We start from the raw sequence: 17,437 nt of genomic DNA, 5'->3' as shown, positions 1-17,437 counted from the left end.
ATTAGTGCGCCATGAATATACCATTCACTACCACTGGTTCTTTCAAGACGACAACCATTTTTCTACAACCTCATAGGGATCTAGGTAACTAATAGCACGGTCAGAAACAGCAGAAGCATCTGCAACAGCATCAATGACTTCGATTGGTTTCGGTTCCGAGTGTAGAACAGCGGAATAAACAGCAAATTCCGGATCAAGAGGTAACGCCACCAGCGTACTCAACTTGACCGGACCAAGTTTCTCACCTTCAGTGGTAACTGAGTAACCAAGTTTGGTAAGTAAATCCTTTCCCAATACTAACGTATCGTGAAGTACGGTATTACCAGCCAAAGCAGCAACAACAAGTACCCTGAAGTGGATAGTTTCATCACCAAATTGCAAATTAACACAAGCAGACCTTGTTACAGGTATGCGAGCACCATTAGCAACAGTAATGAAAAGTTGATCATCAGTAGCCAGCTTAGAAGCACATTCGTTTCTCTCACAAACAGATAGGGTAAGCTGACCAAAGCGATGGGGAGTATTAAGCTTCTCAAGAGTAATGGCAGATAGAACAGAAGTAGTAGCACCAGTATCAATGAGAATCTTAATAGGGGTAGGGGAGAGATCCATAGACAACAGTTGGGGAGATTGTGTATCATCAGGAGTCTCCGAAATAACAAAATCGGGAGCAGCGGGAACAGTAGACGAGAATGAGATCATATCAGAGAATAAAGTACCAGGTTGGACAGAAAGATCAGTCAACAACGGAGTAAAATGTTCAGAGATACCATCTTGATTCTTGGAAATAGAGGAAAGTAGCAAGGATAGAACTTGATGTGAAGTAACACATTCAGTGGCTTGTGGAATTCCTAGCCTCAATGACCTCAACATCCAAAAGATCAGGATCAGTGGCTAGACCAGCATCTTCCTTCATACGTCTGATAACCGGGTTGTATTCGTTACCATCTTCCGACATGATTTCAGAAATGACCTCTTCCAAGTAATAAAGTTTCTGGTTAGTAGGAGTCTTGTTCTCATTGATGTCAACGAGGTTAACTTCCTTGCGTGATCTTTCCTGTTTGGCTAACATGAGTAACCATTTGATAGCGTCTTGTTTGGCGTGAGAACAGTAATGACAGTAACAGCCAAGGTGGATTCCACTGTGTTGTTCATGGGTACCACTAGGAAATGTTGACTGGGAATAGTTATTTCCATTTCCACCATTGTAACCATAAGAGTTACGGTTGTAGGAGTTTCCATTGCCATAACCATTGTGACCACGTTGATAGTTACCATTGTTCTTACCATTGTTCTTACCACCAGAGTTGTGAGAGTTACGACTCCCTTGACCATTGTAACCACGTTGATAGTTACCATTGTTCTTACCACCAGAGTTGTAAGAGTTACGACTCCCTTGACCATTGTGACCACGTTGATAGTTACCATTGTTCTTACCATTGTTCTTACCATTGTTCTTACCATCAGAGTTGTAAGAGTTACGACTCCCTTGACCATTGTAACCACGTTGATAGTTGCCATTGTTCTTACCATTATTATACTTAATGACATTGGGTTCTCCTTCAACTTCACACTCAGTGTCATCAGAGTTTGCCATTTGGTTGAACTGAATGACTTGTGATGGTTTACCAACAAGAACATCCACGTCATCAGGTTTGGACCAGACATAGTCTTCAGCAGGAGATGGAATAACACCAATGTTGACTTCACGGAGAAAGTCAGCCAGGTGACCCCAGTTCTGGACATGCTGGAAATCAAATGTAGTTTGTGGAACCAGATCATAAAGAATGTCTCTAATAATGTACAGACCTTGAGTAAAATTCAATTTGAACTTGTGAATACCTCTCCATTTCTCAGCCCACTCGATCAAAGTGGCGTTAACACTGGTATTCTTACGAATGATCACGTTACTCAAACGCTGACACTTCTTAAGAAGATATCTGTATAGTTCACGTTCATCAGCAAAAAAGTAGAGAAGCAGAGCTTTCCAACAACCAACAACATAAGAGTGGCCACCACCAACTCTATTACCAATGAGTCCATCAATTCCATCAGCAGTAGGCTCATGCTTAACAGATTCAACAAGGATCATATAGACCCATTGATCAGTTCTGAATCGATTGCAAGTACAGAATTGCTGAGCAGACATTAACCAAGTGACCCTTTCGTCAATGGTCATGTTACGTGGATCAGAGTCGATGATTCTAGGACGGGAAGCGCTGTAGTTGGAGCCAGGACCGCCGACCTCCATGATACAACTCTTCTCAGCATCCGCAAGGGGAATAAGATTTGGCTTAACATCCTGAATAAGCTTCAACAATCCATCTTCAACAGGAGTAGTTTTGAAGATCCTAGGCCTAGACTCTTCAAACTTCTTCACCTTGGGGTTGGAAGCATTGGATCTGCCAGTACCAAAGTTGTACTTCTCAGAAAAGGCCTCGGGATCAAAGTTCTTTTTGAACGGAGGAGTTTTCTCAGGAGTGCCAGTTGGCTTGTTCTCAGGATTGTTGTCTCTTCCCATGAACTTAGTGACTTCAGCGAGAGTCTTATCGACCTCTTTGTCATGCTTCTCCCGTTCTTCCCTATCCTTCAAGTAGATCTTGATGAAATCGTTCATGGTCATTGAAACACCATTATTGTTATCATCATCTTCTTCTTCCATTCTAGAAGTATCATTGTCAAAGTCAGAGGGAACATCCTCATAGTCATCAAGGGAGGAATGTTCAGAGGTCTCTTCATGAGTCCTTTCACGGTTTCTCTCACGAGCAGCAGCTTCTTTGGCCTTGATTTTGCTTCTAGTACCTTTACTCATTCCGAAGAATTGAATGATTCAATCGATTGATAATTGAGTAACAATGTTTGTAAACAACTTCTTATAACAGCTTTCTTATAACAGATTTGTTCATAACAAGTTTCTTATAACGGTTCGTAGAACAGGTTTCGTAGAACAGGTTTCGTAGAACAGGTTTTAAATTAAAATTTTAATTTATTCTGTGCTCTTCGGGGTTCAGGTATAAGTACTAGGTATTGCAATTCACAATATTATCCGATAGCTCTTCTTTGATTTAATCAAGCAGAATACTGGGATGCGATAATAACAATAATATGATCAAATAAATGTATGATTCAATAATATGATATAATATCAATAGTTGTGAGTTTGTCAATATAATAGTCTTAGTGTGTGTGTGTTCTAAAACAACACTATAAGGAATAGGAAAAGAGTGAAATCTTTTCCATTCAAATGAACAGTCGAGACTGGCGTCTCGTTGTCCAATTGAGGGATTTCTAACTAAGAGGACAGTCACGATAATAATGTGCCCATACCATAAATCACGTGCAAATTGGTGGAAGATCACAACTCTTATGAACAAATCGACCACAACTCGCTCCTGCTTGACCATAACTAGGCCCAAGGCTACATGATATTGCATGGTGCATATTATTGGTAGAGACAGCAGAGGTGTAAATGCCCAGTGCTCAAAATTTTAGCAGTGCGATGAGCTGTTTCGACCCATAAATCTATCAGCCGAAGTACAGAAAGCGATGTCAGCAAAGAGAAGAATCGAGGAAGAAGAAGAGTCAGATATTGACGTCGACACCACGGATTCAGTGAGTATGCGTGTTTGCTTGTTTTCTGGTATAGATCGCTAACGTACAGCACAAAAGGAAAACGAGAGCTCTGATGAAGAACAGGACGAGGAGATCGTCAACGTTGATTTTGACTTCTTTGATGTGAACAAGGACGTTGACTTCCATGCTATCAAGAATCTTCTACGTCAATTGCTGGGCGAAGATAGTAAGAAGATCAACTTGTCTGGGCTTACTGATGTTGTGCTCGATTCTCCAACTACAACGATCAAGACCGACGGTAAGGAGTCGGATCCGTATGCGTTTTTAGCTCCAATCAGTGTTAAGGACGTCAAGTCCAGTGACTATTGGAAGTATATAAACCAAACAGACTTGGGGCTATCGACCCAGCTTGCCAAAGTTTCGAATAAGAAGGTTGCGCTGTTGATCAATGAGAGATTTATCAACATGCCAATTCAAGTTATACCGGCTCTGTACAAGATTGTGTTGGAGGACGTTGCCAAGGCAGAAGGTGAACACTATGACTATTACTTGATACCATCCCGGAAGTTCGAGGTCAACGAGGAATCAGAGCAGAACTCCAACAAGAAGGTTAAGACTGTCGAGGTTGACTACTTCCACGATGAGGATAAGTTCTTGGAGTCGAATGCTCTATATACAAACTCTTTGGAGTCTAAGAAAGGGTTGATTCAATCCTTTATTCTCATCGGACACGACGAGCTGCTCAAATCCATCGTTGAGCTGGAAGATGCTATTGCAGAGGCCTTTTGAATTCAATGACTAAACAATTAATATATATCAAACAGACCATGGATCAATGGCAATTACTGAACCCATGTTAGTAGCACCACAGCTGTGAATTTCCCACCTGTACCCGTTGTGGTCAAGCCATATGGTTATAGGTTTCGTAGTCTTCTTATACTGAGAGTAATCGGATGTTGAAGGAACAACGATGAAGACAATTTTGGAATTCTTGTGACAAGTCTTTTTCACTTCAGTTAATGACGACCCCAGTTGTTCAATGGCATCGTTGAAATCGTAACCGTGCATTTCAAACCAAACTTCATCATCGTTTGAGTCAGAGTATTTCGCCAATTCGTCATCTGCTAACTTTAGAGCATCAAAGTATTTTTCCTCCTGCACATTTGCCTTTGTACTGTACTGTTTAGACTTCAATCCGTCGTTAGATTTCCACGATTCTGTTGATATACGGGCAAATTTCTTCCTCAAATCTTCTGCCTTGGCCGCATTCTTGCGGAAATGGTTATATTTCTCGAACCTGGGGTCGCTAGATTCCCATGGTATCGATTTAGGTTTCCTTAGAGGCAACCGTATTAGACTGGCCTTTGAAGTGGGCATCGATGACGGAGAAGACGAAGAAGTTGGTATAAATGATGGTGTCGTTTCTGGGGAAAATGTCGATGTAGATTTACCTGTTGAGCTTGGAGGGGCAGACAACGAGCCCAAGTTATGTTGGAACAGGCAGTTATCACCAGCTAGACAGTTTCCCCTAAGCCAAAAGCTGCAAGTTCTATTCTCAATATCATGACGGAACCGGCAGTCTGATTTTAGACAGTATCCATTCTTGGTGAAGAAGCTGCAAACAACGTTGACGTTCTTTCCAGCACCAAAGAATGGGCTCTTGTGTTCCGAGTCCACGGTGGACTGCTCCACGCCTGTCTCCCTCTTCAGCTGCGTAAGGATCAAATTGGCAGCAGAGATGACATCGTATCCTGTGCTCCTCAATGCCTGTTCTATCCTCGCCTTTGTTACGCTATGGTCAAACATCGCAAGCAGCTGATCCAATGGCGAGTCGTTGGCTGCTGGCCGTTTCGAGTCTGCGTTACTGTAGAGCTCATCAGAGAGCTGGTTCGTCCTTTGGAGCAGACTCTTATACTCGCTCTTTGATTCCTCCTCCTCCATCGCCTGCAATTCCAAGCACTGCTTTTGCAGCTGCACTCTCCGCTCAAAGCTCGGAATGTCTATCTTCATTTCACGCTCTTCCACTTTCACCACCGTGGGCAGCTGTGTCTGTGCCCTCGAGGGATCCTTGTGCCTCCACATGACATCCATGATGGTCTTCTCCAGCTGCTGGGCGCTCATGTTGGGATATTTAGTCCTCACAATCTCTTCCATCTTGTCCACTTTGTCCTCCTCCAGCAGAGAGTCGTCGTCCAGGATACTGAAGCATTGCACATCCAACTCCTTAAGCTTTGCCATGGCTGCGATGACTGACAAAGAGAGATCACACCGGTGCCTTTGGCGTTGAAAGTAGTGTAGAGCTTTTCCCGCAAGCACAGACCAGGCTTAAAAACACATACACAAGGTTAAAAAAGTAAACAAACCTCCCAATTAGGCAGTTCCCGTAAGAGGAAATAATCGCGGAATGTCCAAATTTGAAAAACAAAGAAAAAAAAAAACAACGAAGAAGAAAAAAAACATCACCAAAATTCCGCTTTTCTCCCTCTTCTAAAGAGCTCTAACAGAGACAGACAACAAAATCAGCGCTTTTGCCCACCAACAAAAATCAACACATCTCCCCCGTTTTGTCGTGGTTTTGTTTACTTTGTTGTGTTTAACTGGGCGGTAACCGTGGCGGCGTGTGTGTTTTCCCCGTCCACCTGCTTTCACTCTGGCATTTGTTGTTCTACCGTGTTTTTCTGTGCTGGCGTTTGTTTGTGTTGTGTGTTTTGACCGTTGCCGCTGTGTTTTGTTTACTCGTTGACGTTGAAACGGTGCCCAATTTACCATGGCGGCAAGCATAGAGACTGTGAGGGTCGAGGCGGTTGATAAGCGGAAGCAACTGGCCACCGAGATCGTCCGGAGCCGCAAGAGGAAGTTGGCAGAGCTCTACACGCTCTCATCGCTTTCGAAGATATGGACTGTGCGGGATGATGATCCTTTGACGACGACGAAGGACAGTGTACGAGCGTTTGTGGAGAGCCATGACATAGAGAGTGAATTTGATCCGGCGGAGTTGCCGCTGTTGCAGTTCGATAGTGGGGATGCCACAGGTGGCTCCCCATCTGCACAGGCGTTGGACAGTACAGAGAAGTCCACAGGTGTCACAACCGCAGCAGCTGAGACAGCTGGTTCTCACAATACACCGAAGGAACCAGAGATCATCGTTGGAAAGTCGACTGTTCCAACTGATACAAAACAGATCATCGAACCTGCGCCGGTGCCTAAGGTTGCACCGGTGGTGAAACAACAGGAGCAGTCCATACTTCCACCACCACCGCCTCCTCCTCCACAGATTGTGATACCATCCAAGACAATTGCATCTTCAGTGATAAACTCGGAGGAGGCGATCAAGAAGTCCTTTAAGAAGCACAAGAAGGATCACCCGTTGGAACTTTTTGACCCTGTAAACAAGGATAATATTAACACCTTGATTCTTGTGCTAAAGAACTACCTACCTGCGAAAGTTGCAGAGGTTACACCTTTGGCTGAGTTGTACTATTTGGCTCAGACATTACCACTTGTCAAATTGATGCCGACGACTCACAAAGTTGTCACCTCATCGATGTACGAAACTGCGTTAACAGAGGGGAAAATCAACGTTGTGCACTCAAGAATCGAGGAGTTGAAGAGACAGGGGAAATGGAGTTTGAAACAACCGCAGAGGTTTGTGGATCCTCTTTTGAATTCTAAAAAGAGATCGCATTGGGAAAACTTATTATCAGAGATGAGCTGGATGAGTGTGGATTTCAAAGAGGAGAGAAAGTTCAAAGTTGCAACATGTGCAACTATTGCAAAATCCATACAGGATTATTGGAAGTTTGGGAAAGTTTGTTGTATAAAGACAAGACCAATTGTTCATATTACAACAGATGAAGAAGATGAGGTCAAGTTGGAGGATTTTATTAATATTGAAGAGTCCAAAGAAGCAGAATCAGACAGTATGGATGTTGATGACACAGACAATTCAAGACTTTTGGAGAGACCCCAACCTTCTGATGAAATCACACCTGCTGAACTTCCCGAGTCTACTCTTGAAGAGTATAACAAATATTTGGAAACAGAGGAGCCTAATCCATTTAAATTACAAGTTGATACGAATGATTTCAAAAATTCAGATAAGATTTTGTTTGATGGTATACCAACTTTTGGAACGTTTGAGAAGTTCAACGATTGTTATGATAGGGCACCATTGATTCCAGTTTCAAAGGCTCTTTTACCACAGGAGGATGAAACTTGGTTTAACTGCTACCTACAGCAGACAGAGGATAATAACAATAGTGTACCTGATCAACAAAAGGGTTTGTTTGGATTCTCGTCTCGTAATAGACTGAGTACGATTATTAAACCACCACAACCTCCAAGTTTAAGATATTTGAATTTGAGAACTCCAACGATATGGCTGCCTGAAGATGACCAAAACTTGATTGAATACGTTAATCAATTCTCGTTCAATTGGGGAATTGTTTCTGCTCATTTGTCAAAGAGACCTACGAGAAGTTACCAATCAAATATTGAAAGAAGAACCCCATGGCAATGCTTTGAAAGATACATTCAACTAAACGATGCTTTTCAGATTGGTGATATGAGGGGACACAACTATATGGCTGCCACCAAATGGCTGGAGCACGCACATCATATCCAGGCTACAACAAAGAGACGTATATCACCACTGGGTGTTGGTGTGGAATCCATTCAAAGAGGTCACAAAAGGCTCCGTTGGGCTAGTATGTTTGAAGCGATTCGGAAATGTATGAGAAAGAGAGAGAGTGTGACAAGACCAAACTCAAATCATCAAAGAAAGAACATTGATGAGAAAAAGTTGGTTGCACCAACACCTGCAGAGTTATCGAAGTTGAAATTTGAGAGAGATAAGGCTATCCAGGAAGCTTATATTCCTAACCAACAACGTAGAGTAGTTGCTGGAAATGATAACAAAGCTGCAGCTGCTCATCCAGTGCAACAGACTGGTCAGCAAGCTGTCCAAAGAGGTAATAACACCCAAATTCAGGCCAGACCAGCACAAGCACAAGAACAACAGCAGCAGCAGCAGCAGCGCCAGCAAGTACAACAATCTCAACAAGTACAACAACAGAGACCAAATTCTGTCCCTGCTCAGTCAATTGCTAAACAGCAACACAATGGGGCCACACAAGTTCCAGGGTTAAAGAATGTATCTGGAACATCATACACTCCAGAACAGATTCAACAGATTATTCAGATGAGACAAAGAAAATTGGCTAATGGTGTGGCTCAAGGTTCTCCATCTCCTAATGGTGCACAAGCTCAGCTTGTTAATATTCAACGCTCTAATAGTAACCCCACGCAAGTGGCTAAATCAGCAGCCAGTCTTTCAAATACAGTTAAGACTGTACCGGTGTCTCGTCAACAAGCTTTTGTTCCGGCTCATGTCTCTGCGATTATTAGTCAAATTCAAGCACAACATCCAAATTTGTCAAAGCAAGAAGTGACGAACATGGCTGCACAATATCTCGCCAACTTGCAAGCGAAACAGAACGCCAGAGCTGCTGCTGCCGCTGCCACTGCCGTTAATACTACGACCACCAGTACCACCCCAGCAAGCAACACGAACAACACTAACAACTCTGCAAAATTCAATACTAGTGGCTTGGCTGGCCAGAGAAGTTCACAGCATGGCTCACCAGCAGCACAAAACAAGTCTATTTCTGTCCCTACACCGCAGCAAATTTTGCAACAGCAGCAACAGAGGTTAGCTGCCAGTGCTTCAAATAATGGAACATCACATCTTGCCAATGAAGGAAGTGAGGTTTCCTCAACGATAAGTTCTACAAAGTTAACTCCAGAACAGAAGGCACAGCTGGATATGCTAAAGGTGTTGCACGCAGAACAGCAACAAAAGCGTCAGCAAGCTAGTATCGACAATGGATCTACAACCAACGCCAATCCTAAGGGTAATGATGCAGGCTTGTCAGGATAGATCAACCATATTGGGCATTTTTGGCTTTCTTTTTTTCCTCCTCTAACGACTTTTTAATGACAATATCTCCATCTGTAAACAGTATAAAGTGTACAATTCATCATTGTGATCAAACAGATATAATGATACATTCACGACAATGATAACATAACGATTTTAATTTCCACTCACCCCATATAAAGAATAGTGGGTTAAAACCAGCAATATATAAGAAGCTCCTCCCAGGTCAGTGGCTTTATAACATTAGTGTATATCTAACAAGTTGAGGTGCATCCTTAGACTGTTATTGTATAAGTTGCTGTCTCCTCAATTGGGGAGCCGTTGATTGAGTAGTTCACCTTCCATTTGATCTTCCATGAAGGAATAGAGCCCTGCTGTGAAGCAATTTTGAAAGATTGGGTTACTGAATCTTTACCAAAGCTTGGGATAAAGGAGCCAACTTGAGGATCCAAAGTCAAGGTTAAGGACTTTGGAACTGCGATTAAGAATTGGAAGTTTGTCAGTGGAATGGCACCCAAGTTCGTGAAGAAGGCCTTGACAGAGATGAAGTTGTCTGAGTGCTTAGAAACGTCGATTTCAAACTTCAAGTGCTGTGACTCGTTGACCACTGTTCTCTGCTTGAGCGATGGCTGTGGTGGTTGTGGCTGCTGCTGCTGTGGCTGTTGTTGTTGTTGAGGTTGAGAGAATCCACTCAAGAGATCAAATGATGGAGCAGAGGCTGCAACAGAAGGCGACGAAGTGGAAGGCTGGGACAACTGTGCAAAGATGTCGTAGTTTGGTCCTGAAGATTGTTGTGGGCTTAAAGATTGTGGTGGTGGTGATGTTGCACCAAGCGAGATATCACCACCGAGTCCGTAATTGGCCTGTGGAGGGTTGTTGAACGATAACGAGTTCAAATCACCCAAGAGGTCGTCAACAGTGGTACCTTGTTGTTGAGGTGGTGGAGTTGCCGTGGCTGAGTCGTCATCGTCAAAGTCAATCAGGTTCAAGGACTGTTGCACGCCTGAGCCATTCGAAGCAACCTTGATCTTTGAAGCATTAGTCAAATCGCCAGCCTTCAGCAAGTTGAACTTATCAACAAGCAGGTTCACAGAGTCGTTCAGCTGTAGCAAGTTTTGCACCGCATCTGGGTCGTCCTGCTCCTCTGTGATGATCTTTTGGATCTTTGGCTGGGCAACTTTCAAAGCACTGAAGAGCTCAACCAATGTCTCATCGTTAGGATCGAACTGGCCAGAGTTGGTGGACTGCTGAAGCATCTCGCTGAACACATCGGCCTTTCTCTTCAGTCTATCCAAGTCCTCCGCAACTCTCGCTTTACTCTCCACAATGGTGTCGTCTTTGAACCCAGCCATGATCTTCATCAGCTTGTTGGCCTCTTTCAGGTCCTGAGGTCTACCACGTCTAACCAGCTCTTGTAGCTTTGCAGATTGAGCCAGCTGTTCCTCTCTTTGAACCTCCTCGATGGACTTCAGATTGTCAGATGGGTTCAACACTGAGGCATCTTCAGGCTTGACCTCTGGGAAGATGTACCCCTTATAAGTCAGCAGTCTGTGCATGTCTCTGATGAACCCGAGGTCCTCCTTGTGTCTCGAAGTCTTACAGATCGTCTGGTTCCACTCTTCAATGGCACCGAGGATCATCTTCTGCACTCTGGAGTATCTTGAAGGTGGTCTCTCCGGGAACCTCTTCACCAGTTCGTTCAGGAACTCCTTTCTGGAGATCTGTAGGTGGAACGGATACCCACAGTTCTTCACCAGCACGTCCAACAGGGTCAGCGCAAAGATGGCAGTGTGGGTGTCCTTAGAATTGACGAGGTTCACCACAGTCTTAGCAGCTTCACGTGGTGCATTGCCTTGCTTCTCATTGATGTAGTCAGCAACCGCAAGGTTCAGCGACAGGTCAGGCTCAGCAAGCGAGCTTCTACAGGCTCGATCTGTGCGTAATGGTTAGTTGAATGTCTCTGTCTCTGGCAAACTTTCAAGCCATTAGGGGGAAGACGTATACGTACAGATCTTTCTCACGAGGGATGACGAAGGTGGTGCGGACATTTCAACCGGGCAAACAAGACAAACAGTTGGTGGAAAGGTATACGTCTATGCCAGGGAATCAGACCTTGTATCCAGTTCAGTTCAATCTCGGCTCAATTGACTGATATCGTATGGTGACAACGGCTAAAAGTGAAGAGAATGAGGATCGAAAGCCGACGAGAAAAGGTGGGTGGCTGGGATTAAAATCCACTATCTCCCCTTTAGTGGTGTGCGGGTGTGCCTGTTTTGGGGGAAGTAGGGACGTCTTGGGGTTACCCGGCCTGTGGTGTTGTGGTGTTCGGGTGTACAAATATTGGTGTGCGGGTGTACATGGTCTTGGGGAAGGCCACCGTACGTTTGCATAATCGTGTAACAACAACACAGTCAGAGGTGGTGGCCAAGGGGCCGTTTGCCGTTGGACAAGGCGAAGGCTGTTGCAATGGACGATACCACTGTTTCACGCTCGTCATCCGAGTCCGAGTCCGAGGAGCTCCAGCTGACAGACCCACTCGGCATCAAACAGCTCTCGCTGACGTTTGACTATCTGATGTACAAGATCAAAGACCGTGTCGATGGCATTGGCGAAGAGTGCCAACGGTACGTGGAGGTACAGGAGCAACAGGTTGACGAGCAGTTGGAGGCCGTGCAACTGGCGATCGACTCGCTGAAGAGGGTCATCGGCCAGTGCGACGAGATCGCAGCGGAGTTCCAGATGGTTGAGCAGATAGCGCTGATAGTACGGGACTTCACCGATAGGCTGGACAAGCTGGACATTTGACCGTTATACGGTAATAGTTATATGATTATTATAGATGCGTGCTTTAATTATTATATAATCTGCGTTTCCAACTATGAAGGCCCAGGGACCACGGCACTTCCGCTTTCGGTAAGCTTTCCCCATTAGGAAACCATTCCTCGATCAAACGCGACATTTTCGCCAAAATTTCACGAAATTCTACCCTTTTTAAGGCTTCGTGTTTCTCTTTCACAAGGTTACAGCATTGAGCCAGTATCAACCAACGGAGAATAGCAGTAAAATGACTGTGTCGGAGCCAATTGGAATCTCTTCGCTTCCTAACCAAAGGTGAGTGTGCTTTGCTGAGCTGTTTCTCAGGCCTTGCCCCCCGTGTGCGGGTGTCTTGATGTTTATATCGCTAACTGTTACTGTGAAGGTATAAGATTGTATCTAAGCAAGGTGGGCATTTCACGTTGATGGTTGCCGGTGAAAGCGGTGTTGGTAAGACTACGTTCATCAACACGCTGTTCCAGACGCTCTTGAAGCAGCCTGTGGACAACAAGAACCGTCACAAGAAGGCGCTGAACAAGACCACGGAGATCGACATTGTCCGTGCGGAGCTGGAGGAGAAGAACTTCAAGCTCAGGGTGAACTTGATCGACACGCCTGGGTTCGGAGACAACATCAACAACAGGGCCACATGGCAGCCGATCGTGGACTTCATAGATGACCAGCACGAGTCGTTCATGAGACAGGAGCAGCAGCCAAACCGTGACTCCAAGCACGACTTGAGGGTACACGCCTGCCTGTACTTTATCAGACCTACGGGACACTCTTTGAAGCCGTTGGACATCGAGACGATGAAGAAACTGGGAACCAGGGTGAATCTGATCCCAATCATTGCAAAGGCTGATACGCTGTCGCCAAGTGAACTGAGTGGGTTCAAGAACAGAATCCGTTCTGTCATTGAGGCCCAGGAGATTAGAATCTATACGCCTCCTATCGAGCTGGATGACCAGGCTGCTGCTGACCATTCAAAGGCGTTGATTGAGAGCATGCCTTTTGCCATCATCTGTTCAGAGTACGAGTACGATAACGGCAACGGCGAACTGATCCGTGCCAGAAAGTATCCATGGGGGCTCGCCGAGGTGGAGAATGAACAGTACTCCGACTTTAGAAAGCTGAGATCGTTGCTGCTGAGAACAAACCTGTTAGATCTCATCCAATCGACAGAGACTCTGCACTACGAGGCCTTTAGAACCCTCAAGATGTCGTCCAGCGAATCCAGTTCAGGCAACGACTCTATCGGGTACAGAAAGTACCAAAACCCAAAGTTCAAAGAAGAAGAGAATGCGCTCAAGAAGTTCTTCACAGACCAGGTCAAGGCTGAAGAGCAGAGATTCAGACAGTGGGAGCAGAACATCGTCAACGAGAGAAACAGATTGAACGAAGACTTGGATGAAATTCAGCAGAAAGTCAAGCAGTTGGATGAGGAAGTTAGACAACTACAATTGAGGAAGAAGTGATGATTAACTCTTTCAGTTTATAACTATATATATCAAAGAAATTCGACACTGGGCTATTTGTTTACGTCTACTCCTGCTCGGATAGGAACTTCTCGGCATCCAAAGCAGCCATACAACCGGTACCAGCAGATGTGATGGCCTGTCTATAACGCTCATCTTGGACATCACCAGCTGCGAAGAAGCCCTCCACAGATGTGTGTGTAGTACCAGGAACGGTCTTGATGTAGCCGTTGGCATCGGTCTCAACTTGTCCTTGAACAATTGACGTTGCTGGAGTGTGGCCAATGGCGTAGAACAAACCGTTCACAGGCAAATCGCTCTCCTCCTCAGTCTTCACGTTCTTGATGCGGAGAGCATTGAGCAGCTTACCGTCACCCTTGGCCTCGACGGACACGGTGTTGTAGAGGATCTCGAGCTTGTCGTTCTTCTCAACACGTCTCTGCATGATGGTTGAGGCTCTGAGGTAGTCCTTTCTAACAACAAGGTACACCTTGGAACCGTACTTGGTCAAGAACAACGCCTCTTCACAGGCAGAGTCACCACCACCAATCACGGCAAGTGGCTTGTTTCTAAAGATTGGAACAGCACCGTCGCAAACAGCACAGGCAGAGATACCCTGTTGCCAATACGTCTCCTCGCCTGGCAAGTTCAGTCTCTTTGCGGAGGCACCGGTGGCGAGGATGATGGCATCGGTTGTGATTGGCTCAGCGTCTTCGTTCCACTCGGTCCAGAACTTGAAAGGTCTCGAGCTCAGGTCAACTTTGGCCACGGTTTCAGTGATCACCTCAGTTCCAAACTTCTCAGCCTGCTTCTTCATTCTCTCAACCAGCTCGGTACCGGTCAGCCCCTCTGGGAAACCTGGGAAGTTCTCGATCTCCGTGGTGGTGGTCAATTGACCACCGGCTGCGATACCGTTGGCTAACAGTCCCTCGTAGACGGTTGGCTTGATCTCAGCACGGGCGAGATAGAGCGCAGCAGTCAGGGCAGCTGGGCCACCTCCGATGATTGTAACTTTCTGATGGGTCATTTGGCTATAATTGGTCGAAGTTGTTGATAAAAGTCTTCTTAGGCTCTTTAGCATACAAACGATCCAAGGGGAGTAAAATTTGTGGGTGTTCAACAATCTGAGACAAGTCTGGAAATCGTTTATTCTTTTATACCTTTTTTGTCCGCCCTTGGATTTGTATCAGACCTTTTTTTTTTTGGAGGGCCTGTGGGTTGTTTGCCGCGGAAAGACAAGACATGTCCACACTTTTCGTGTGTCGGGGTGGTTTTTTCTTAATAAGCTTTTGGCGGGCGAGACTTCTTTTCCCGTGTGTGTTCCCACCGCCTAAATCTAATCTTTGACTTGCCTGTTCATCTTTGGAGATGCATGGAAGGGACTAGACGTTACAGTTTAATGTCAGCCAAAAAAGAAATGCTTACATTTAATGACGGACATTGGACGCTTGGTGAAGCGGATTAGTCAAAGGGGAAGCTTATACCTCTCAAGTCCCTGGACATCGGGCTACACGCAATGCCGGGTGGCCATAAAGCGAAGACTTAAACACTAATAATAATCATAAAAAGGCGGTAACGAGTGATCGATGATCAGGCCGCAGAGACTAGACCTACTGGAACAGTGACAAAGCTGTTGCGTAGCCGTGTTCCCACTCCCACACAAACTCTTGACTCGAGCTCTTGAACTTGAGCACATGTTCTCTCTTACGGCTGTTGATCCACCTCTTGCTTCCAACAGACGACGAGGCGAGCTGTGCAAAGGCCAGAGAATCATTACACCCGGTGATGAATCCTTCTTTATACCTCCAGTGCTCATATTTGGCATTGCCATTTTGAGAGTCCCAGTAGCTGCAGTGTTCCGAGAACTTCTGTTCCAATGTTGCGTACAAGTCACCATCGCTTAGCGCCTTACACTGGCCATTGGTTAGACACTCACGCTCACACATTGGCACAAACCCCCATTCTCCCCCATCGCCGAATTTGAACTTGTACGTCCAGAAGAACGCGCCCATGGTCAACTTCTTAAACAGCTGTGACTCTGTCTGGCCGTACTGTTTGACCAGCTCATCCCGGGACGCGCCCTGGGATTTATCCCACGACTGCGTGTCCAGCACGCACGAGTACTCGCCGACTATGATGTCGTTGTCCTTGTCTCCCCAGTGGTTCAGCTCCTGAGATAAGTCTCCAATGATCTTGTCCACGGCCTTGTCACGGTCCCTCTGATCAAAGCACCTATAAACGTGTGTGTCTATAACGATGCCTGATGTTGTGCTGTCATCCACTGAGTGCTTATCAAGCCACTCGTTCCAAAGGTTCAGATCCCAGGAGTCTGAGATGATTATCGGCATTGTTGGGTCCAAGGCTCTAATCGCATTGATTGCCTTGCCAACGAACTCTTTCTGGGCATCCAGGTCACAGTAGTCATTCTCATTGGAAAGCTGTAGGCCAAAGATGTTGGTCAAGCCGTTAGCCAGGAACTCCTTGGTGACAAATTCGTATAATTCAATCACCAGCGACTGATACTTCTTGGACTTCCAGAACCCAGCGTCCGATAACTTCATGCCACTGTGCTCATTCTTATTGGCACCCCCTGGTAGCCCGTGCAGGTCGAACAAGATGGCAATGTCGTTAGCATCAGCAGTCTTGCACAACTGCTTGAAGCTTTCCCACGCAGCATCCCCATAAACTTGAGAAACACTTTCAAATGGCGTACCCCTTGTGAAGCCAGGGCCAACGTGCCAGTACCCTATTGGCACTCGCAAACAAGTTGTGCCTTGATCTCTCAGCCACTCCCAGTCGATCGAATCGATGTAGCTTCTCCAATGGCGCTGCAGGTCCTGTCTCGTCTTCTCAACGCCGTTCACGCTGATGTAGTTCGTCACACCATCAAGCTCGGTCTCAAACCCTTCTCTGATAAACGTGTCGTCAATGTACTTCTCCTGGACATACAGAGCACCCAGGTTCACACCAAACTGCTTCCGGTTCCGTAGGATCTGTATCTTTGACGGTGGCTTCCTTTCCCCAGGGGTGATGTCCTGGCACAAGGGCAGCTCTGCGTGTGAGTGTAGCTTCGTCTTTATCTTAGAGAACATCGCGTGTGTATCTCCATAGAAGGCGGAACCAGGTATTAAACAAGGCCGTTAGAAGCAATCTTGATTCTTTGGCTGATGTCTTGTACCACACACCCACACAGGCATCTGCGGCTGTGATACCCGGAGTTAGCCGGGTTTAACGTGTCGGGGTTGATTTGTCCTTTTGGTCCATGCGCGTACTTAAATTCGAGACAAAGGGGAAAATGTCCCGATCGAGAATTCTGTGAGTATTAAACAACACTTTCAAACCCTTTACAAACCCTTTGCAATACTCGTTAGAAGCTTTAGTTACACTCTGTTTGGAGCCAATGACACACCCAGCCAAACGTCAGAGACAGCGAATCTCGTTGGTGTGTGCTTATTGCAAGAGAAGAAAGATCAAAGTGAGTATGCCAGACACATAGGCTATATGTCCTCCGTTGGCTGAGGAGAAGCACTAACAGCTGAGCCTATACAGTGCGATAGGGAAAGGCCGTCGTGTGCAACGTGTAAGAGACTAGGGATTGGGTGCCATTACAATGACACCTCACACTGGGTCCATAGCA

The 17,437-nt window shown here is 45.7% G+C and overlaps 9 protein-coding genes across 9 annotated transcripts; 4 read left to right on the top strand and 5 right to left on the bottom strand.

Annotated features, from left to right (window-relative positions):
• Positions 1–42: 42 nt before the first annotated feature.
• CYBJADRAFT_165003 (uncharacterized protein) lies at positions 43–2,812 on the bottom strand (the record flags this gene model as incomplete). Its single annotated transcript, XM_020213895.1, has 2 exons — positions 43–780; positions 866–2,812. The coding sequence occupies 2 exons, from the start codon at positions 2,810–2,812 to the stop codon at positions 43–45; spliced, it is 2,685 nt and encodes an 894-aa protein (XP_020067794.1).
• A 747-nt stretch (positions 2,813–3,559) lies between these two features.
• BCP1 (protein-transporting protein BCP1) lies at positions 3,560–4,452 on the top strand. The gene has a single exon (XM_020216021.1). The coding sequence runs from the start codon at positions 4,039–4,041 to the stop codon at positions 4,360–4,362; it is 324 nt and encodes a 107-aa protein (XP_020067793.1). The 5' UTR covers positions 3,560–4,038; the 3' UTR covers positions 4,363–4,452.
• On the bottom strand, positions 4,213–5,842 carry CYBJADRAFT_170000 (uncharacterized protein). Its single transcript, XM_020216020.1, has one exon. It carries the CDS (start codon positions 5,809–5,811, stop codon positions 4,390–4,392), a length of 1,422 nt encoding a protein of 473 aa, XP_020067792.1. The 5' UTR covers positions 5,812–5,842; the 3' UTR covers positions 4,213–4,389.
• Positions 5,843–6,074: 232 nt separating this feature from the next.
• On the top strand, positions 6,075–9,774 carry EAF1 (Eaf1p). The gene has a single exon (XM_020216019.1). The coding sequence runs from the start codon at positions 6,341–6,343 to the stop codon at positions 9,509–9,511; it is 3,171 nt and encodes a 1,056-aa protein (XP_020067791.1). The 5' UTR covers positions 6,075–6,340; the 3' UTR covers positions 9,512–9,774.
• Positions 9,775–9,786: 12 nt separating this feature from the next.
• GGA1 (ubiquitin-binding protein) lies at positions 9,787–11,693 on the bottom strand (the record flags this gene model as incomplete). Its single annotated transcript, XM_020213468.1, has 2 exons — positions 11,520–11,693; positions 9,787–11,444 (listed from the first exon to the last, which is right to left on the bottom strand). The coding sequence occupies exons 1-2, from the start codon at positions 11,557–11,559 to the stop codon at positions 9,787–9,789; spliced, it is 1,698 nt and encodes a 565-aa protein (XP_020067790.1). The 5' UTR covers positions 11,560–11,693.
• A 146-nt stretch (positions 11,694–11,839) lies between these two features.
• CNL1 (Cnl1p) lies at positions 11,840–12,411 on the top strand. The gene has a single exon (XM_020216018.1). The coding sequence runs from the start codon at positions 11,978–11,980 to the stop codon at positions 12,314–12,316; it is 339 nt and encodes a 112-aa protein (XP_020067789.1). The 5' UTR covers positions 11,840–11,977; the 3' UTR covers positions 12,317–12,411.
• A 164-nt stretch (positions 12,412–12,575) lies between these two features.
• CDC12 (septin CDC12) lies at positions 12,576–13,800 on the top strand (the record flags this gene model as incomplete). The annotated part of the gene is made up of 2 exons (XM_020213085.1): positions 12,576–12,622; positions 12,711–13,800. 2 exons carry the CDS (start codon positions 12,576–12,578, stop codon positions 13,798–13,800), a joined length of 1,137 nt encoding a protein of 378 aa, XP_020067788.1.
• Positions 13,801–13,867: 67 nt separating this feature from the next.
• Positions 13,868–14,827, bottom strand: TRR1 (thioredoxin-disulfide reductase TRR1; the record flags this gene model as incomplete). The annotated part of the gene is made up of 1 exon (XM_020216740.1): positions 13,868–14,827. The coding sequence occupies one exon, from the start codon at positions 14,825–14,827 to the stop codon at positions 13,868–13,870; it is 960 nt and encodes a 319-aa protein (XP_020067787.1).
• A 583-nt stretch (positions 14,828–15,410) lies between these two features.
• On the bottom strand, positions 15,411–16,892 carry CYBJADRAFT_164995 (glycoside hydrolase; the record flags this gene model as incomplete). The annotated part of the gene is made up of 1 exon (XM_020213894.1): positions 15,411–16,892. One exon carries the CDS (start codon positions 16,890–16,892, stop codon positions 15,411–15,413), a length of 1,482 nt encoding a protein of 493 aa, XP_020067786.1.
• Positions 16,893–17,437: the final 545 nt, after the last annotated feature.

This window comes from Cyberlindnera jadinii (assembly GCF_001661405.1).
Source record: "Cyberlindnera jadinii NRRL Y-1542 unplaced genomic scaffold CYBJAscaffold_27, whole genome shotgun sequence".
Classification (NCBI taxonomy): Eukaryota; Fungi; Ascomycota; class Saccharomycetes; order Phaffomycetales; family Wickerhamomycetaceae; genus Williopsis; species Williopsis jadinii.
Note: the sequence above shows the minus strand (reverse complement) of the source record. Positions and strands in the feature narration are given on the sequence as shown.